This window comes from Camelina sativa, chromosome 14, assembly GCF_030686135.1.
Source record: "Camelina sativa cultivar CO46 ecotype springtype chromosome 14, ASM3068613v1".
NCBI lineage: Eukaryota > Viridiplantae > Streptophyta > Magnoliopsida > Brassicales > Brassicaceae > Camelina > Camelina sativa.
In genome coordinates, this window is record NC_141893.1 from 1,966,648 (window position 1) to 1,987,667 (window position 21,020).

The 21,020-nt window shown below is 37.0% G+C and overlaps 5 protein-coding genes and 1 pseudogene across 12 annotated transcripts; 3 read left to right on the forward strand and 3 right to left on the reverse strand.

The window, feature by feature from the left end:
* Positions 1-11: 11 nt before the first annotated feature.
* On the reverse strand, positions 12-1,517 carry LOC104739052 (large ribosomal subunit protein uL6c). The gene is made up of 3 exons (XM_010459299.3): positions 1,355-1,517; positions 614-913; positions 12-489 (listed from the first exon to the last, which is right to left on the reverse strand). Exons 1-3 carry the CDS (start codon positions 1,387-1,389, stop codon positions 153-155), a joined length of 672 nt encoding a protein of 223 aa, XP_010457601.1. The 5' UTR covers positions 1,390-1,517; the 3' UTR covers positions 12-152.
* Positions 1,518-2,560: 1,043 nt separating this feature from the next.
* LOC104739053 (glutamate receptor 3.4-like) lies at positions 2,561-7,213 on the forward strand. Of its 4 annotated transcripts, none has more exons than XM_010459300.3 (7): positions 2,561-2,841; positions 3,653-4,044; positions 4,171-5,504; positions 5,584-5,861; positions 5,938-5,969; positions 6,072-6,481; positions 6,570-7,213. In XM_010459300.3, exons 2-7 carry the CDS (start codon positions 3,702-3,704, stop codon positions 7,065-7,067), a joined length of 2,895 nt encoding a protein of 964 aa, XP_010457602.2. In that variant the 5' UTR covers positions 2,561-2,841; positions 3,653-3,701; the 3' UTR covers positions 7,068-7,213. The 4 variants fall into 4 exon arrangements, with proteins under 4 accessions (XP_010457602.2, XP_019090740.2, XP_087341815.1 ...); XM_019235195.2 differs by having other exon boundaries at positions 2,564-2,841; positions 4,179-5,504; XM_087485689.1 differs by lacking the exon at positions 2,561-2,841 and adding an exon at positions 3,410-3,551 and having other exon boundaries at positions 4,179-5,504.
* Positions 7,214-7,274: 61 nt separating this feature from the next.
* Positions 7,275-8,413, reverse strand: LOC109128594 (uncharacterized). Its single transcript, XM_019235196.2, has 3 exons — positions 8,223-8,413; positions 7,719-7,798; positions 7,275-7,492 (listed from the first exon to the last, which is right to left on the reverse strand). The coding sequence occupies exons 1-3, from the start codon at positions 8,331-8,333 to the stop codon at positions 7,423-7,425; spliced, it is 261 nt and encodes an 86-aa protein (XP_019090741.1). The 5' UTR covers positions 8,334-8,413; the 3' UTR covers positions 7,275-7,422.
* Positions 8,414-8,501: 88 nt separating this feature from the next.
* Positions 8,502-9,699, forward strand: LOC104739055 (uncharacterized; annotated as a pseudogene). The gene is made up of 2 exons (XR_015580584.1): positions 8,502-8,881; positions 9,373-9,699. The product of XR_015580584.1 is annotated as an uncharacterized LOC104739055 (transcript).
* Positions 9,700-9,968: 269 nt separating this feature from the next.
* Positions 9,969-16,237, reverse strand: LOC104739056 (homeobox-leucine zipper protein HDG2). 4 transcript variants are annotated; one of them, XM_010459303.3, is made up of 13 exons: positions 15,728-16,237; positions 15,417-15,451; positions 14,011-14,283; positions 13,801-13,918; positions 12,999-13,187; positions 12,114-12,527; positions 11,926-12,027; positions 11,658-11,858; positions 11,410-11,584; positions 11,047-11,318; positions 10,881-10,970; positions 10,434-10,795; positions 9,969-10,360 (listed from the first exon to the last, which is right to left on the reverse strand). In XM_010459303.3, the coding sequence occupies exons 3-12, from the start codon at positions 14,250-14,252 to the stop codon at positions 10,448-10,450; spliced, it is 2,151 nt and encodes a 716-aa protein (XP_010457605.2). In that variant the 5' UTR covers positions 14,253-14,283; positions 15,417-15,451; positions 15,728-16,237; the 3' UTR covers positions 9,969-10,360; positions 10,434-10,447. The 4 variants fall into 4 exon arrangements, with proteins under 4 accessions (XP_010457605.2, XP_010457604.2, XP_087341817.1 ...); XM_010459302.3 differs by having other exon boundaries at positions 10,875-10,970; XM_087485691.1 differs by lacking the exons at positions 15,417-15,451; positions 15,728-16,237 and adding an exon at positions 14,486-14,620.
* Positions 16,238-18,122: 1,885 nt separating this feature from the next.
* On the forward strand, positions 18,123-19,650 carry LOC147927762 (peroxidase 1-like). Its single transcript, XM_087485692.1, has 4 exons — positions 18,123-18,417; positions 18,493-18,678; positions 18,783-18,945; positions 19,045-19,650. Exons 1-4 carry the CDS (start codon positions 18,205-18,207, stop codon positions 19,449-19,451), a joined length of 969 nt encoding a protein of 322 aa, XP_087341818.1. The 5' UTR covers positions 18,123-18,204; the 3' UTR covers positions 19,452-19,650.
* The last annotated feature ends 1,370 nt before the right edge of the window (positions 19,651-21,020 follow it).

A 21,020-nucleotide genomic window follows, 5' to 3' on the forward strand; every position in this document is an offset into this window, starting at 1 on the left:
AGAGCATCAAAAACAATTAATGGGTTCCTTTTAAACAAATCTGCAAGAATCCCAAAACAAACAACTTCAATTTCTAAAAACAAAATATGAGCAAAATACACATTTAACATTGAGAGTAGATAAGTAAGTAGACATAACAACGAAACTGAAGATCACTTCTTCTTTCCAGCTTTTCCTTCCTTCCTCCGAACAATCTCATCAGAATACTTGACTCCTTTACCCTTGTACGGCTCCGGTGGCCTCCACTTCCTAACCGTAGCAGCAAACTGCCCGATTTCACTCTTGTCGTATCCACTCACCGTGATTCTTGTGTTCTCTTCCACTTTCACTTTCAGACTATCCGGTATCTTCATCTTAACCGGGTGAGAAAACCCGAGATTCAGCACCAATTCTTTCCCTTCCACTGTTGCACGATACCCAACTCCCACTAGTATAAGTTTTTTCTCAAATCCCTTTGATACTCCCACAACCATGTTATCCGTAAGCGTCCTAAAAGTTTTTTTTAAAAAAAAAAAAAGGATTAGAACAAACAATCTTTAACCTCAAAAAGTTAAAAGAATCCTCCATTGCAACTATTTGAATAAAGCAAGAAAAGATGAGAAGTTTGTGTAACCTGAAAAGGCCGTGCATTTGGTTGGCTCTTCTAGTTTCAACAGTTTTTTTGACCCTTAAGAGACCGGAATCTTCCTTGGTAAGCTCAACTTCTCGTGGATAAGTCAAAGCGAGCTCTCCAAGTGGACCTTTCACTTTCAAGTCTTGACCTTCTAAAGCAATGGTTACATTGGAAGGTACAGCGATCGGTTGCTTTCCTATCCTTGATTCCTTGCATTCAATGGTCTTACTGGAATACCCAACTTGAGCAAATGGCGTGATTGATACCTTGAACACATTCCTATCTCCCAAAAATGCTGACCTATAAACAAAGGGGAATGTACTGTTATCTTCAGAACCAAACATGTCTAGAAATGTAAAACTCTACCAAACAATACACAGGAACTGAGATTTGGAACCCCAGGATAATGTTAGATTAAGGAAGAGCTGCATTCTTATAGAACTTCCAGAAAACTTCTAGAATCCTGCTTTGACATACTGAGTTCCACATAACAACATAACACAATCAAATTTCCAAATTCAAAGTCCCATAGTTTTAAAATTCACCCACCAAGTTGACGTTCCTGTCGATTACTAAAGATAAAAAAACTAACAAGAGACTCTTTTTGTACTTGAAAGGCTCATGAACCTAACAATTTAAAGAGTTTTTGAGTAGAAAATGCCAAGTAGAGAAAAACGAAACCCTAGAGAAATGAAGAGTCGGCATAAAGGGTTTAAGAGTAATTGAAAGAGTATATAATACCTGGGTTGAAAAGAAGAGACGAGCGAGGAAGCCATTGGAAGGGATTTTGATGATGGAGCTCTGAGCTCTGGCTCCAGGAGGAGGATGAAGAAGAGTGTTTTATCCAGAAAAGACTTATCCCAGCGTCACCTTCTGTAATCATCATCCATCCCCTGAGATTATTGCTTTCACGGCCCGTTATTTCACTATTTTAAGGCCCATTTAGTTTAAGCGTCGTTCTCTGGCCCAATTTATATCAAACATGTTCAATTGATAATTTTTTCTAACCCATTAACAATTAAAAAAAAAAAAAAAAACTGAAAATAAACAGGAATCAATGAATCACTTTATTTTATCAACGTGGAGTTTAGATTAAGTTAACGAAGTCAAAGAACGATCAAAATTGTGTGTCTCTTTCCCGATTAAGTAATGTTAAGTCGTCAATACGTTAAAGATGGTCATGGCTTTACTCTAGCAGACAAACAAAAGATGAAATATGGACCCTCATCCTTAGAATCAAATCCAGATAATAGATTGAGGAATTTCAAAGAAGGAAAAATTTAAAAAGAAAGATAATTGCAAGTGTCTATTTTCCTGGTTCATATTTGATTTCTTTTGTATTAAATAAATAAAAAAATATCAGTCACACGATATATTACTAAAAATTTGTGGGTTCAGTGGCATATTATTTATGTGTTAACAGATGAACAAATGAAATTTTCAACAAGGAACTAATAAGAACAAATGTAAGCTTATAAGTTTTGTTTTACAACATTCCTTTATGAACACTCTAAATACAAAAAAAAAAAGTCGAGTTAGTCCATGTGTTTCATGCAACCTTATTCATATATGATATATTTCTGGGTCCCTAGCGAATAGTAGTACTATTTACTCTACTATTAATGTCTTGAAAATATCTCTTGTTAACTATTCTTTGACGAAGGCGGCCTCCGAGGTTCGAGCACTTAGGTCGTCGCATTCACACTTTTACTTCTTCTTTTATCCCCATGTACGTACGTAGTTAATTACTACCATTTAACTATCCGTTTAACCACAGCGCATCTCACTTACCGCCAAAAAACAAATGCATTAACTATCTTCATAAATGATAGTTACCAATAATAGCTAGAGTAAAAGTTGATTCTCCAATAGTATACGGACACAAGAAAAGCATGGATACCCCCACACCTTCCCCTACGTCTAGTCGTCTACACTGACCCCTTCAGAATTGGCACTCCAAAACAAAAGTTACAATATCACAGAAAGATCAAAAACCAAAGAAAAAAACCAAGTAATAATTAGCAACCAAAAAAAGAAAGAAAGAAAAAAAGAGAGAGAATATTATTATTAATTATTCTTTGCTTGAGCTCAGAAACAGTTCTTCTTCTGCTACTGCTTCTGCTTCTTTTCTTTGTCTTTCTTCTTTATGCTCGAGTGCTCAACCACTCGTTTTACATCTGAAGAATACAGATCTCTGATTAAAGTTTGTTTCTCCTATTTATTCCAAGGTTGCTTCTTCTTTTTTTTTTTTTTTCTATCTCAGTTGCATAATTTGTTGGTTTCCTTTTTGTTCTTACATATACTATCCTTATGAAGAAGTTATACTTTTGGTTAGTCATGTCTCCCAAGTTTTGGTCCCAAAATCTCAAAGCAATATCCTCTGAATGTAATCTAATAATAGATCTTCTAATTAGTAATTACAAATTCATGAAAAGTTTAATATAAATAAAGAAAAATTCATTAAAAATCCGATACTTATATGGATGCACTTTTGCACTTTTTCTTCTTTATCCACCACTCACTCACTGCCATGTTCTGTAGAATCAAAGTCATGCAGTGTCTTTTTTTTTTTTGATTATTGTATACAAGTTGGAATATCACCGTTATGATTAATTAAGGTGTGTTTTATGTTTAGTTATTTGATTCGTGTGAACAATTATTTGTTAATTAATTGACATATCACTCACTGCCATCATCATTTGATTCTCTATTCACTGAATTATTAATTACGCTTTTTGCTTTTTTTGTTTGCAAACCATCTTTATGACGGCTCTCCCTCACACTTCTTTTAATTTCAGTGCCTATATTCACATGTAGGCAGGCACCAGTTTCTAAAATCCAAGGGCCTCATTATACAAATACATTATTATTTTATAAATATACAGACACAAATGTGTGTACACCAATCTCTCTACAGAATCTATCTCCTGATATCTTGGTTTGCTTGCCTTCTTCTTTCTTGTCTGAACCGTCTTTTTTTGTCTTTTGAATGTGTTTAATCTGGATTCTGATTCATGGTGGGCATTGTTTATTTCGCAGGTGTCATTCCAAATAGATCAAATGGTTCTGTGAGCCGTGGACATTAAAGATGGGATTTTTAATGATGATAAGAGGAGTTTCAGTGGCGAGAGCAATCAGAGTTGTGTTGTTATGTGTTTCTGTCTTGTGGGTAGTTCCAAAGGAATGTGCTTGTAGAAGAAATTATTCAAGAAACTCTTCTTCTTCTTTGCCGCCGACATTATCACAGAGGCCTAGCTCTGTAAATGTTGGAGCTCTGTTTACTTATGATTCTTTTATCGGAAAAGCGGCTAAACCTGCGATTAAAGCGGCTATGGATGACGTTAATGCTGACCAAACTGTACTTAAGGGTGTCAAGCTTAATATTGTCTTTCAAGACTCAAATTGCAGTGGATTTATTGGCACCATGGGAGGTAAATCATCTTCTTCTTCTCTCTTGATACAGTAGCCAAAGGGAACTGACTTTTTAGCTCATTACTAGTTTGTGAAAACGCTCCGGAAGAATGAATGATGATTATGTTTTTAATCTTATGGTGTAGCCTTGCAGCTGATGGAAACAAAAGTGGTTGCAGCCATTGGTCCACAATCTTCAGGGATTGCTCACATGATTGGCTATGTAGCTAATGAGCTTCATGTACCTCTCTTGTCATTTGGTGCAACGGATCCAACACTCTCTTCTCTGCAATATCCTTATTTCCTCCGCACCACGCAGAACGACTACTTCCAAATGCATGCAATCGCAGATTTTGTATCCTATTCCGGATGGAGACAAGTCATTGCGATATTCGTTGATGATGAGTGTGGTAGGAACGGGATATCTGTTCTAGGCGATGCATTAGCCAAGAAACGCTCCAGGATCTCTTACAAGGCTGCAATCACACCTGGTGCAGATTCTACCTTCATCGAAGACTTGTTGGTTTCTGTAAACCTGATGGCATCTCGGGTTTTCGTTGTTCATGTGAATCCTGACTCTGGTTTAGATGTTTTCCGTGTGGCTAAATCTCTTGGAATGATGGGAAGCGGTTATGTTTGGATCGCAACAGACTGGCTTCCTACAGCTATGGACTCCATGGTGCCAGTGGATTCGGACGCAATGGATCTCTTGCAAGGAGTAGTTGCTTTTCGCCATTACACATATGAGAGTAGTGTGAAGAGACATTTTATGGCGAGATGGAAGAATCTTACAAACGATGATGGCTTCAACTCATATGCCATGTATGCTTATGATTCCGTTTGGTTAGTTGCTCGTGCCCTCGATGTTTTCTTCAAAGAAAACAATAAAGTAACTTTCTCCAACGATCCAAATCTACACAAAACAAACGGTAGCGCTATACAGTTATCAGCACTGAGTGTTTTCAATGAAGGGGAGAAGTTTATGAAGATCATACTTGGGATGAATCATACCGGTGTGACAGGGTCAATCCAGTTTGATTCAGACAGAAACCGGGTTAACCCAGCTTATGAAGTTCTAAACTTAGTAGGTACAGGTCCACGCAGAGTCGGGTACTGGTCAAATCATTCGGGTCTCTCTGTGGTGCCTCCAGAGAAATTATACTCCAAGCCTCCAAACACATCTACAGCAAACCAGCATCTTTATGGAATCTTATGGCCAGGCGAAGTAACTAAGCCTCCTCGTGGTTGGGTGTTTCCTAACAATGGGAAACCTCTCAGAATTGCGGTTCCTAACCGTGTGAGCTATACAGATTACGTCTCTAAAGATAAGAACCCACCTGGCGTTAGGGGCTACTGCATTGATGTCTTTGAAGCCGCGATCGCATTGCTTCCGTATCCTGTTCCCCGTACTTATCTACTATATGGAGATGGAAAGAGGAACCCTTCTTACGATAATCTCGTCAATGAAGTTGTTGCTGATGTAAGTAGCTACATTACTCAATCAAGTTCACAACTTTCAGAAGATGCTAACCTGTTTTTTTTGTTTTTTTTCTCTTCAGAAATACGATGTAGCGGTAGGAGATATCACGATCGTTACAAACAGAACAAGATATGTAGATTTCACACAACCGTTTATAGAATCAGGGCTTGTGGTGGTGGCTCCAGTTAAGGAAGCCAAGTCTAGTCCTTGGTCATTCCTGAAACCATTCACTATAGAGATGTGGGCTGTCACTGGAGCCTTTTTTCTCTTTGTGGGAGCCATGGTTTGGATTCTCGAACATCGCTTCAACGAAGAATTCCGTGGCCCTCCTAGGCGTCAACTCATCACCATCTTCTGGTTAGTTTCCCACTTCTTGACACCGAGAGCTTGAGGTTACATTTAGACCTCATTTTCCTTCTCTTCATTGTTACAGGTTTAGCTTCTCAACGATGTTCTTCTCTCATAGTAAGTACGCTGTAACTCAAGTAACCTCGTGTACTTCACACCAGAGCTTACAGGATGTTGGAGAGAAGTAAATTTTATTACTTTTTCCTTTTGATCTTTCAGGGGAGAACACGGTCAGTTCACTGGGGAGGCTGGTGTTGATCATATGGTTGTTTGTGGTTTTGATCATCAACTCGAGCTACACGGCCAGTCTCACTTCAATCCTAACTGTTCGACAGCTGACATCTCGGATTGAAGGAATAGATAGCTTGGTAACGAGCAATGAACCAATTGGAGTTCAAGACGGTACCTTTGCTCGGAACTATATGGTCAACGAGCTTAACATAGCGCCCTCGAGGATTGTTCCACTGAAAGACGAAGAACAATACCTTTCTGCTCTTCAACGTGGTCCCAGGAATGGGGGCGTGGCAGCCATTGTAGATGAGCTTCCTTACATCGAAGTTCTTTTGACAAACAGCAACTGCAAGTTCCGTACAGTAGGACAAGAATTCACACGCACAGGCTGGGGTTTTGTATGTAAAATCACTTTAGAGCAACCTGTATATATATATATTATTCTACAACTCTTCTCACACAAGAATGCATAATCCGTTGTTGCAGGCATTTCAGAGAGACTCCCCTTTAGCTGTAGACATGTCGACAGCTATCCTGCAACTGTCTGAAGAAGGCGAGCTCGAGAAAATCCACAGGAAATGGCTTAACTACAAGCATGAATGCTCAATGCAGATCTCAAACAGTGAGGACTCTCAGCTATCGCTCAAGAGTTTCTGGGGACTCTTCCTTATATGTGGCATCACTTGCTTCATGGCACTCACTGTCTTCTTCTGGAGGGTTTTCTGGCAGTACCAGAGGTTACTACCAGAAAATGCGGATGAGGAAAGGGCAGGCGAAGTGTCTGAGCCATCATCTCGACCAGGGAGAGGTTTACGTGCACCGAGTTTCAAGGAATTGATCAAAGTTGTGGATAAGAAGGAAGCAGAGATCAAGGAGATGCTTAAGCAGAAGAGTAACAAGAAACTCAAAGCCACACAAAGTGCAGCTGGGAGTTCACAATCAGAACGCGAAATTCCTCAAATAGATAAGAGTTCAACAATTTGATTAAATGACTATTAACATACTTAGACGGTAAATAAACTTATCAGAAGATTTTGTAATAGGAAAAGTTGAAGGAAACCACAAACCAAAGATAAATTGTAAATCATTTTTTCTGATACTACATAAGAAATCAACTTCTTTTCTCATCAGAGTTAAGATTTCAGAGATAAGCTTGCAAGTGAGCAGAACTATCAAAAGATAAAACTGAAATGGAACTCCAAGTATCAGTTTAATTGGGATTATGATAAAATAAGATGTTGATACATATTGAAGGGAAACTTCACAATCACAATCATGACGCTTACATGCTCAGCTAAATAGTTGGAAGGAAAAAGAGAAAAGGGGAGTGAATATCACTTTACTCAAGTTTAACTTCTCTCTTTGGAGGTTCCAAGTCCAGGTATGTGAACGGCTCGGTTGGTTCCTCTCTGAAAAAAAACAAGATGGATGAATGGCTCCACATTTAGTGTGAATAACAAACAAACTGAGGAAGATTACGAGCGACAAGAAAGCAGAAAAGGCTTAAACTTTAAGCCTTAAATTCTATCTTTTATGAATCAGGGCAGCGTATAAAGCAATGCAACAAAAAACCAAAGATTCTGCAGCTAAGTACTATCAACCAAAACTGATGGTAGAGTCAGAACTTGCACATACCCTGGCTTAGAGCGCATGCATCTGTAGAAGAGTTTAAAAGGTCCTGGAACCGTCTTAAACGGGTTTCCCTCGAAAATCGCCTGCAAAAGTTACTAATGCTATAAACATCAATAAGGTCCAAGAGGAGTTTATAATACGAAAATATGCAATAATCATGGATCAAGCCAAGCAAATTTTAGATCTTCAATTGCAGCAAAATTGTGTATATTACAACAAAGTCAATAATTGATACAAGCTTCAACAAACACAATTGGAGATACACACTTCAGAAGGCAATGGATTACTTCATTACCATATTCCATCAATCATCCATCATTATTCATTATGAAAAGTAACAGAAACCTTTGAAAAAACCCTAAATTGATTTCACTGAATCTCTAATGCGACGAGCATATCAATCCAAAACAAAAATAGCAGAAGAGAGATCCAGAGGTTTACCAGAAGGAAGAAAAAAGATCGAATTTTTAAAACCGCATACGAAACTAAGAAGGAAATAGTGAGAACCTGGACAACATCCTCGACACGATCGTTGCAGCGGTGAGCTTTGGGCTCACGGTGACCTTCCGGTAAACCCCATGGACTCTCTCTCCTCGGCACGGGTCTCGTCTCGCTCATCTTTCTCTTGCTGCCTGAAGAAATCTCAAAGCTCAAACGCACTTGAAAAATTGATAATCAAATCTTTACCTGAACCACTTAATTGAACCGGAGTATTCTTCCCGGTTTATTAGTTCGGTTAGGTAAACCAATAATTTTGGTCTTCTTCATCCGGTCAACGACTCTCTCAGAACTCAGATTTTGAAACAGAGTAATCAATCAATCAGAGCAGGAAGAAGAAAAAGATGGGAGCTTTAGGGAAGCTAATCGACGTGGCTCTCTTCGTATACTTCGCTTCAATGGCGATAATCGCGCCGCTCATCGACGGCCAAACGTCGCTACCTAGAGGAATCTACCCGGCGATTCTCACCGATCTGAAAAGCAAGTACATTGCCGATTTCGGAGACTACTTGCTCATGGAGAAGCCGCATTTTCTAGTTGGACTTGTGTGGCATGAGCTTTTGTTCTGATGGCCGCTCTCCATTGCTAACGTCTACGCCATTCTCGTCGGCAAGTCGTGGTTTGGTACCACCTGCTTGTTGTATGGAGCTTCCCTCGTTACTTCCATGGTACACTGGTTTCAATTTTCTTGATTTTCGGGTTTTTAGGGTTTTAGTTAGGTTAGTATACTGATCTGAGGGCAAGATGATCATGTGAAAATCATAACTTTGTTCTTTGATATTAAAGATTTGCAAACATCATTCAAGCTGCTGAACCATGTACAGATTTGATTAGATCAGGCTAGTAGTAAACTCGTTTGGGAAATTAAGTTAAAGTTCTCAACTTTTCTTACTGTTATATATGTCACTGTGTGTATTGGTGGAATTGGTTTTGTGAAACTTCTGAACTTTTTTTGATATTCTTAAAATCTGACGATATATATATATATATATATATATATATAGCTTATTAGCGTTTCTTGGTGGATATATCTTGATGCACATAGGTATTTTTGGCTATAGTCTACTCTTATGTTATGTCTGGTCTGCGTTCTTGTGGACTCTATATGGTTTAAGAATTGGCAATATTCTGTCTTGACTATGACTATGTGAATCTTTAGGCTGCAATCCTAGGAGAGATGATAGGTTCAGGGAAGGCATCTGACAGATTGCTAATGATGTATGTGCCTTTCATGGGTTTTGGGATTCTGGCTGTTCTTCGAGGTTAGTCTGTAGATCCACCAAAAGCACCGGATATGTTGGCAAGAGATCAACTACCATGCCAAGAAAAAAGATGGCCTGAGATAAAAAGCAGTTAGTTACTCACTATCCTTTTTTTCATGTGAAAATGTTATTGCTTTCCTAGTTCTGTGGAATTTTTGTTTTGTTGGCTCAACAACAATGAAATATTTCTTTGTTTTAATTCAAATTCCTTCTTTGCTCTTCTACATCACTGGACTAGGGGTCTTCTGTTGGTAGATTTTGGTCCTCTTTGAGTCTTGATTGAATTGGTTCGGTTTTATTGAACCAACAATCGTTAGATAGCACTCCGATTTGTTGGTTCAAGTTATTGTTCTCTCAGCATGATTGAAATCAAATTCATGGTACGACACTACGAGTTTCCGGTTGCCTTGCAATGACCCTTTTAAGAGAAACTCAATGTCTGGTATGTGAGCGTCTGGTATGTGAGCTTTACGAAGCAAAGACAAAAAGAAAGTGAAAAACCAATACTTGTATAAGATATTTATACAAAACTCCAAAAGAAATGTCAAACTCCAAGTTCTTGATGTGGTTCCATCTAACCACAACAAGAAAAGAAAAACAGTAACTGTAACACAAAAAGGATTCCAAAAAGACTTTCTAACCTACTTTTTCTTTCTAATTCAGTATGTTGCAGGGGAAGTCAATTCCCGAACCTCGTAAAACCATTTGCATTCTAACTTTTCAAGTAAAAAAGTTTTTAACTGCTTAGTTTAAGCAGAACAAAACTTCACACTACTAACACTCAGTCTCAATGGTGTATCTTGTGAGGTTCGATCTTGACTCCTCCGCTTCTTTCAAACCAAAATCTCTCCTTTTTTTTCCTTCATTTTCCATTTTTTTAGTTTCCTGCAGAAAGAAAGAAGATAAGTATGATCACGTAAAGGCGTAACAGCGAGAAGAATATGTTTGCTGAAAGTACCTAATGGGTTGGTTTCAAGCAGTCTCACAAGACATGGAAGCTTTGATTCTCTCAACAGTGCAAGCTATTAGATTGTTAACAGTTGCAACAGAGCCAAGAGATAGCTTAGCTGTAGGAACTGAGTCAACCAGAATCTGAAAAGCCACGGTCAAGAGCGACCCTCCATCTCCTCCACCATTGGCATTACCATCAGGAAGAATAGCAAAACCCGATGGAAGCAGAGCCACATAGTCCGGATCACCTCCATTAAGCACTATATTCATTGCTACAATATCGACTGGAGCATAGATCACAAAGGAAGCTGTAGGATCAGTGCAGCTCTCTTGTAGAATCAGCATATTGCTCTGGCTAGAGTTTGCACTCTGTGACATAAGGAAAAGATTAAGTTATTAGCTACGATCAGAAGATCATAACAAGAGTAAGAAACCCGGTTTAACTCACATTTACCCGAAGAAGAGAAACACAGTTTCCGGTATCCCTCCCGTTAGCAATATGTGCCATTTCTTGCACAACTCCTCCATTAGACAGAATATCCCACTGCATATCTCACAAAAGCAACATTAACACTCTGTCCAAATCAGAACTAAAGAGCGTTAATAACTAAAAGTGTTACCTCATTTCTTGAATTCTCATCTCTGAGGAAATCAAAGACTCTCTTTGGAGGAACAGGGATCCAAAAGGAAGTGGCTGCACTAAGAACAATACCCGGAGGCCTTCCTGGATCGTCCACACTCTTCCTAGTCATCACTCTAACATCTTCAGCTCCTGTACCGGACAATGTAGTCCACGTGTGAGCTGTTGAAGCACTCACTCCTGCACAAAAGCTTATAACCATCCGCTCCGCCAATTTCAGCATACTCCTCCTCCCTTCTTGGTTTGTTATCACTGCAATTTCGTCATTATAAAATTGTGTTTCTGATGCTGATTCTAAGCCTGACTATGAGAAAGTAGTTATGAAACAAAACATTATGCTTACCGCCAACTTCTCCAGAGGAAATGTTTGTAGCCATGACGCTAGCTAACCGCTCACATTGGCGGTCAAGAATCGCAACCCAGCGTTTAGCACCAAAGGCATGACCAGTACTAACCATGTGTTTGTATAAGCTATGGACTCCTCTGTCATCAACTTCCACATGCTCCACCCAAGTCACCTGTTACATTAAATTTTGTATTTGTTGAATTTGTAGCTTATAGATATATAGGCCTAATGTTTTTAGTATATACCTTAGAATATCCATTTGGCATTTCTTGAATCAAACATCCAGAAGCTCGCCGCCAGCATCTAGCCGGGGGATTTGGTTGGAGACTATCCAAAGAGATATCCACAACCGCCCACGAACCATCTCCTTGTTGTTTACAGTAACGTGCAAAATAGGTTTCGCGGGTCGGGACTAATGGAGATGGAACTTGAAACTCTGCAGTCATCTGCAAAACAGAGTGGTTACTTCAGTTCCAAGTTAATGTTTACAGAAAGAAAGAATAAAACACTTACCACTTGAAGAGCTCCATTAAATTTTCCTGCAACTCCGGTGGATAAAACCGCCAATGTCATCGCTCTAGATACCATCCCCGCGAAAATCGTTGACCATTGATTCTGGAACACCATATCACTATGTTGTCAAAAACTCTTCAGTAGAGAAGATTACTTTTAAATAAATGCAAAATGAAAATGTTAATCACCACATCCATGAGAATCTCAACGATGTTAACATGATTCATGATCACAACCGCGGTTTCTCGCGAAGCTTCAGATCTAAATCCAGCAGGTCTAGGTCCGATCCCTCTAGGAAACGTCCGAGCATACTCTTCATCGTCAAAAACCAAACTCTTCCACAATGAATCGTCCACTTGAGCCATCCTCATGAGCTCTTCCATTGCAGCCACAGCTAAGTCTATGATGACCGGTTTATCAGCTTCGGTTGGTGTAGTGATGGACTTGAGGAGATCGGTTGGATTGTTTCCATAAGCTTCTCCTCCAAGATTTCCCATGCCGAGTTCTAGAGGACGTGGAGGAAGAGGAGGCGGAGACATTAGAGGATAGTTTGAGACTGGCTTGCCTACGTATTTGGCTGCAATCGCGGATATACGGTCGATCTACACAGACAAAAACAAGAACCATGTTACTCCTTACGTTTCTCTCAAGTTATGTTTTATGATTTTCTACTTGTTTCACAAATATAAATTGTTAAATTTATGTTTAACTTGTAAATTTACTTTTACCAATCCAAAAATCAGTAGAAATAAGTTAAATAATTTTGTTTTTCTATTATTTCAATACGAACAAATGTGTTTTTAATTATCAAATAGAACATTTTGTATATGACTTTAATATTAGGATTACTAAAATACTACTATATTAAATAGAATGAATTGAAAAAAAAAAAAAAAATAGAATGAATTGATATATGGAAAGCGATGTAATAATATAGTGATATATTAATGATTTTATCTATTTTAATTGAAGTATTGAAAAATCAAAAATCAAAACATGCGACTAAATATTATTATCTGTATGTACATCAATGATCAAACATTATAAGATTGTGAAGTTAATTGTTTAGTTACCTCTTCCCTTAATCGAGCATTTTCCAGACGGAGTTGGTGTTCGTCGAAAGACATTTCTCCGATAGCCGTCGGACCACCACAATTAGGACACGAAGCATTTGCAAGAGCCTCTCGATATCTAAGGTTGTCGTTTCGCAGCTTATCGTTCTCCGCCCGAAGATGCGAGTTCTCATGCCGCTCGTGATGATTCTGCACGAATAAAACTTAATTATAGTTCCGTCATCTCTGTAGTTCTTTTTTTTTATATACAAGTTATTTAGCTACCGAAGTTTGTAGTTTGGGTAAAGTGAAGCAACAAAGGATTTTGCTAAAAAAGTGGGAAAGTATATTTATACACACACACATAACACACTTGTCTACACGTTATAGACAGTATGTGTTTCACCGTATTTTAAGCATATGTGTCTAAAACGTTTCAGTCTATATAGATTATGGCTCTAACTTAGCTAATAAATCAAATTTGTTTCAACCAAACAATCTCAATATTTCTATGGCCTGATCCGCCAAAAACACATAGCTCTGCCAAACAACAACCTTTTAATTGAAAAAAAAAAAAAAAAAAAAAAAATCTGGAGGAAAAAGTAAGAAAATTAAGTCAATTGTACTATTAACTAGATCTAAAAATCTAACAAAGTCAACGAATTAATTCTAATTGAAATACCATCCACCAAAAGTTGTCACGAGTGTGATTGAGATCTGATGCATAGAGGTCTAAGTATGAACATAAGCCCTTCAATATGAATTGGATAATAATCGAATCAAGTATATAGTATATGTGTTCATATATAATATAAAATTATACCTTCATTTGCGTACGTTTGTTTTGAAACCAGAATTTGACCTGGAGAGGCTCCAACCCCAATTCACGGCTTAGTTGTTTCCTTTGCGTGTCATCTGGGTGAGGACACTCTTTGAAAAATCTATTTAACAACCGAAACAAAAAATTGTCAAAAAAAAATATTTTTAAAAATGAAGAAAATTGAAGCGAGTGAGTAAATTAAGATATGCATACGCTTCCATCTCCTGGATCTGAAGTTGGGTATGTCGATGATATCGTTTCTTCTTGTTCGGATGAAGAGGATCTTGATCGTTTCCTGATCCTCCCTCTTGATTCTCACTTCCGGATTTCGTATTCGCACTGTCGAACTCATCGTCCCTAAGAAACCCTTCATTGTTGTTGTCTTCATGGTTGTAGTTGTGATTATTGCTATCTGCGTTGTTCATAGCCGCAAGCAACATATTTGGTTCGAACATCTTTTCTTATACTGGAGACTGAAAGCAAACCCTAGAAGCAGAAGAAAAAAAAAAAGAGTATCAAAATTTAGGGTTTTGTTCTTCTTGGGTACCGAGAGTACTCAAGAAAAAAAGAAAATTTTCTCCAAGGCTGGAAAATTATGGCAATACTTAATCCACGTCAATAACTTTCTACTTTTTATAATATATGAACAAAACAACTTTTCTTTTATCTTTCTTCTTGAAGATCTTACAAAAAGAATCGATATAAGCTAATAGGAAAGACGAAGAATTGGAGATGATGATTGTAGGAAACAAATTAAGGACCCATAATTGAAAGCAAGAAAAAAAAGAGTCTTGCAGAAAATAAAACATCACAGTCATGAATTAATAAGTTATTAAATAAGCAACCCAAAATAATGAATTTCGCATACTCCGAATTATTCAAATCTCCAAAAAACAAAAAATCCTTTTTTTAAAAAAACAACAGACTACAGTAGTACAGTACAAAGAAATCTTTGAAATTGATTCAAAAAGCATATGCAGTGTAGATGAAAATCACTTGATGTCTCTAAAGAACTTAAAATTTCTACAACCTATAATAACTTTGATGGATGATGATTTAAATTAACTTTTCAAAGTATTGATCAGTTTTGATTTAGATGGGAGAGGAAAGACAAGACGAAAAGAGAAACGTTGGACTCATTTGTGCAAAGCAAATAAAATAGGCAAAAAGTAGGTACAAATAAATTCCCAACTCTATCCTGTTTATGAAAATGAACAATATTTTCGTGAAAACAGAACAAAACGTAATTAAATATATTGTAATCATTAGCAGATTTTAAATTTATATATGTATGAATATAAGTCCTCCAGGAAAAAAGTGTAATGAAAAAAGAAAAAGAAACTGAAATGAAAAAATGTTATTATCTCAGTGCACGGTGTGACGGACACACATAGTCACATACAGTTAATATACAACTTACAACCAACGTGACATAAGACCTGCGATATGTATTAAATTTTTCCAGCTATCTTTTTTAGTATAGCATCATCGTAGCTAAACGTTTTTTTATTTCACACATAACCATATAAATGTATAAAAGTATATCACGTGTTTACATAATAAACACAAACGTATAGAGAACTGAAAAAGGGTGATATACGAATTAAGAGAATACAAACCTTTTAATCTTCCTCTTTATTTCTTTCGTCTCTGCCTATAAGATAAAACAGTAATTAGAAAGTCAGAAACAGATAAAAGAGGAATGAAAAGAAACTTAGAAGCAAGTAATGAACTAATATTAAAAATTTATGATCACTAACTGAAAATTCAACACAGAGATTATAAAATCATTATGAAAGTGAGAGTTTTATGAAGAAGCTAAGAAATTTTTTAAGTGTAATGATCCAATTAATACATTAAAAAAAATTGAATTAATGATAGAATAAAATACCACACCAGGGAATGATGAGGTTTTAGATATGAGACATACACTGGGAGGACGAAGCAGTACAGCTGAAACACTATAGGGAGCGAGAAGGGTGGCAGCGGTGTCTGGTCTGAGATTTGTATCTGATCGGAAACCCGCTGATGGTTATGTGCAGCGGTTTGTTGGCGAGCCAAGAAGTTTGAAAGGTAGGTGGTGCAAATCTTTGAGTAAGAGAGAGAGAGAGAGAGGAAAAATGGGAAAGATGAGAGAGTAATGGCAGAGAGAATTGAGAGGGTGCAATGGAATTAAATGGTGAGAGAGGGACACTTTATTATCAATCCTACACGCTTATAGAGAAAAGATATGTATATGTTACAAAATTTTGATCATAGATGGAGAAACTGATAATAATTTTTGTTTATTGTATAGTAGTACTAGAGTTTTGCATTACGGCTAACCAATGATTTCATTACTTATGATATATATGTTCTTTTAAAACAAAGAAAAATCATTAACATTATTTAGAACTTTATATGAAATAAATCCAATTTAATACTATGACTTAGCAAAACTAACTAAAATTCATTTTTTGCTCAAATATCCACAAATTAATATAATTCTCCATTTAGAGAAAATTTTAGAAAATAATGCACATATTACATGGTAACAATCTATGTTTTAGAATTAATTTTAATACTCTAAAGATTATTATTTATTGAGGAGAAATTTTATATAGAATATTTTTATATTACTGCAAAATTTTATCATTGCATTTTGTAATATTCTCTTTAATATATCTAATTTAGATTTTTTTCTAATGAAGTAAAAACATTTATTGGAACAAGATATTGGAAGAAAAAAATCCATATCCTTATGGCATTTTCTTATATAATATAGAAATTATCTTGTATTATTAGTTTGACATTTTTATGTTTATCTTTATTTTAGTTAAAAGAGACAAATGTAAAAAAATGGCACATTTCAATTTTTTTGTTTACCAGAAATAACATAACTTCAAAAAAGTTGCAAAAAGTAACAAAGACTCCACTCTTTTTTCACGATAAGACTTCAATTTACATACCTTTAAAAATATATACGATTAATTATTTTGTGGCCCAGGCATTTATAACTATAACGTGCAATTAAGCTGTTTTAAATACAGATCACCCATTTAAAAAGTGATAATTTGTAAAAGTCGTTCATTCATACGTACTTTATCACGCTAATATATAAAAAAAATATACTGCGTATTTACGTCGCTATATTCCATAAGTGTTTTTTTTACCTAAGTAAGATTAATAAAAATATAGTACAGCATATAGTTTAGAAAACATTAACCTTTCTATTTTCTGAGTTTATATAAATAGTCAGTATGTATAAGTATATGTACATATACATATTTGTACGTATGTGAGAGGGTGGCGAATAGTTTCGTCGCATTAAATGTTTACACAGAGGCTGCATGGCTTTAGGCCATTTACTGTTCTCATGCCTCTCTTGCACTTAACCTCCTCTTCCTTAGTAGTTAGTACTCTCTCTACTATGAAAAGTTGAAAACTAATAATTCAACGCCTAACATTTGAGTTTTCTAAATGAAAATAAAAAATAAAAACAAGAGACCAACCACTTACAATTGATTTTTTCAAAGTTGCAATTTCACTTTTTCATAGGGGATGAATCGTATACGATCAAAGTTAGAATGTGTTTTTCCGCTGCCAATTAATATGATCAAATCTGAGATCCAATATAAAAAAGTTTTGTTGAAAAACAGGATGATTTTGTAAGAAAAATCTACAATGGTGAGCATTTTGGTTTTCCGGCCTCCTAAATGGGCCGTATGAGTTATACAAAACTTAGGCCTGTCAATCGTATATACCGAGAAGTGGGACGAGTTCGTTGAAGAATATATGTATATATTTTTTTTTTTGGGTAACATCGTTGAAGAAGAATATATGTATTAGTCTTTAAGGTCGTTACTACTGCTCGACCAAAAGCTGGCGCTAGTTTGTAATACTCAATTACTAAATTTAGCAACTTGGATGGGTTTGCTCTGAGATAGCAAGAACGTGAATTCCACATAACAGTTTAATATATTTTTGTCTTTTAAGTTGGAGAGCTATGGACCAATAGAACAATTCTCTTAACTACATGCTGTCCAAAGTCAATAGCTTTTCAAAGAGAAAAAGAGTATTTGAAGCTTTCGTGATCGTTGCATGATTTTGAGTTTATCTAGTTTTTAAGAAATTTTATATTCAACTACCAACAGAGATATCAAAAAGATAGTGGAGACCCAGCAATGTCCTCCTCGACCACCTCTGTTCTTCAAACCTAATTAAGAAACAGAGGATTATATTACTGCAAATGGGTTTATCTAAATGCCATTTGACATTTCTCCATGGACATTTTCAATGCCTCTGAATGATCTATAAAAGGCCTGAGATTGTCTCCCTTCATCTTCATCTCCAAGCCTTCTCTAACCTTTCTTGGCTAACACTCAATAGAGCTAACAAGCCAAAAAAAAGAAGAAGAGGGAGGCAGTAATGGCGATTAAGAACCTTCTTGCTCTTGTGGTTCTTCTCAGCATTCTTGGAGTTTCAATCGCTCATAAGGGTTTTCTTGACCTTAACTACTACAAACACAGGTGTCCCGACGCAGAAGCCATTGTCCGTCGTGTCACAATTCAATATGTCTCTCGCAAGCCAAGTCTTGCTGCCGCTCTTCTAAGGATGCATTTCCATGATTGTTTCGTCAGAGTAAGTTTGCTATTTTTGAGACTATAATGAAAATATATATGAAAAAGACGCTAATTCCTTTGATGGTTCGTGTAGGGATGTGATGGTTCCATTCTTCTGAAATCTCCAAACAATGATGCGGAAAGAAACGCTGTCCCCAACCTGTCCCTGAGAGGCTATGAAGTGGTCGATGCCGCTAAGTCAGCGCTCGAGAAGAAGTGTCCCGGTGTGGTTTCTTGCACTGATGTTCTCTCCTTAGTCGCCAGAGACGCCGTCGTAGTTGTACGTAACATTTCACAATGGACTAATTCTTCTCATTAATTCCCAAGTCAATGAAAATAGAGTACTAAAACTTCTTCTTCTTTTTTTTTTTTGGTTTTTTACAGATCAACGGACCATGGTGGCCTGTTCCATTGGGTAGGAGGGATGGTCGCATCTCAAGACTCGCTGATGCTAATAGTCTACCATCCCCTTTCGCCGGAATAGCTGCACTGAAGCAAAACTTCTTCGCCAAGGGCCTAAACACTAAAGACCTTGTCGTCCTTTCAGGTATATATTTCTAAAAACACCTTTTAAGTGCAAGTTATAAAGTTATCAACTTGATGTCACCAAGCAGAATAACAATAATACTAACGGTTTCTTGATCAGGGGGTCACACCATTGGAATCTCTAACTGCGGTCTCATCAACAGCCGTATCTACAACTTCACCGGCAGAGGCGATTTTGACCCGGCGATGAACCCAAGCTACGTCAGGACATTGAAGAAAAGGTGCAAGCCTACTGATTTCAGGAGCGCAGTGGAGATGGACCCCGGCAGTGTCAAGAAGTTTGACTCTCACTACTTCAACATTGTGGCTCAAAAGAAGGGTCTTTTCACATCTGACTCAACACTTCTCGATGACCCAGAGACCAAAAGCTACATCGAGACACAGGTTTCTACTGGTGGGTCTTCATTCGCCAAAGATTTCTCGGACTCGATGCTCAAACTCGGTTTCGTCGAGATCCTCACCGGGAATCAGGGTGAGATCAGGAGGAGATGCGCCTTCCCTAACTAAGTTTTGTCGATCAAAACAAAACTGATGTATTTCTTTGAATGATTTGATTCCAGCAGTTTTTTTAACAATATTTCTTTCTATTTGTATGTTTTTTTCTTTTTCTTCCAAGTCTGACTGTTTCAGACAGACAGAGTATTCCAGTTTCCTTTGTATGATCTGTTTTGAAGTCTAATAAAAGTTAAAGACTATTTCTTTGGCACTGAATCCACCATTAATTATTACTTGGTCTTCTTCATCCCTCGTCCACTTATATAATTCCTCTGTTAGGTTTCTCGACAAAGCAGAACATTGACGAGTAAAAGTTAGACGCACTCAAGCTACGAAAACCCTAGAATCTCTAATTTGGATTCCCCCAAATTGAAGAATCCAAAAAAAAAAAAAAAATGCTATTTCAATTACAGTAGAGTATAATCCTTGATCACAATTCACAACTTCGGTTCCCTAGAAGAACAATTAGCGGATCTGCTCGAGACGAACGGGTAAGTTTAACTAACGGATGAAACAAACGCAAGTTACACAAATAAATTAATTGATTATTATCGAGTAAGAAATAGATATGACCGTTATAACCGTACTAATTGGAGTTTCTTTTCTTACCGTTTTGATCAATTTTTAATTTTTTTTTTGCAGTCCAATTAAATAAAATAAAAAGGAAACAACCTAATTTTCCTTTTTCTTTGGTTTAACTTGTGATTTCTTTTTTTTTTGGAACCTTTTTTTTACTATATCCTTTCTTGAGAAATCATAATTCTTTTTCTTCTAAAACCATAACACAAAAACAAAGAATCATGGCAATTGGCACATGATGAATGAGTTCCCCTTGGGTAGCCTCTGTTTGACTCCCCGATGTTGATGATGATGCTGAGAGGATCTGATTCGATGGCAAGTTCACTGATCTCGCCATACATGTGCAGAGATTAGTGATGTTAAACTGGGCCTTAAGCCCGCGGGTCTTAACGGGTTATGTATATTGTTTTTAGACCTGAGTCCGTTTAAAAAACCAATAATTTTAATTGGATGCACCCGTTTAAGTCCTTTTATTAACGAGTTTTATTTAATTTTAAATGGGTAACCCGATAATTTTATTTTTTTAATTCTTGATGTAAACGACAGCGTTTAGAGTACGAACTTAGGGCTAATGTCACAATTCGACTCGCGAAGCAGAAACTTTCACCTCCGTCATCTTTTGCTCTCTGATCCGACTCGCGAATCTTTTGCCACCGTCACGTCACATCCGACTCGGAGGCTCCGCCATCTTCACGCTACCTTCACGCCACCATAACAATAGATTCAGAGGTCTCTCTCTAATCCCTCAGTTCAATTGATTTGCTTCGTGGGTTTGGTCTTGTTCTGTGTTGTATGATTCATATTAGCTTCGTGGGTTTTACAATTGATTTGCTTCGTGGGATGTATGATTCATATTGTACAATCTGATATGCTTCGTGGGTTATGTGTTGTATGAATCATATTTGCTTCGTGGGTCTTGACTCTTGATGCTTCATCCATAAAATTGATTTGCTTCGTGGGTTTTACAATTGATTTGCTTCGTGGGTTTTGTTGTAGGTAGAG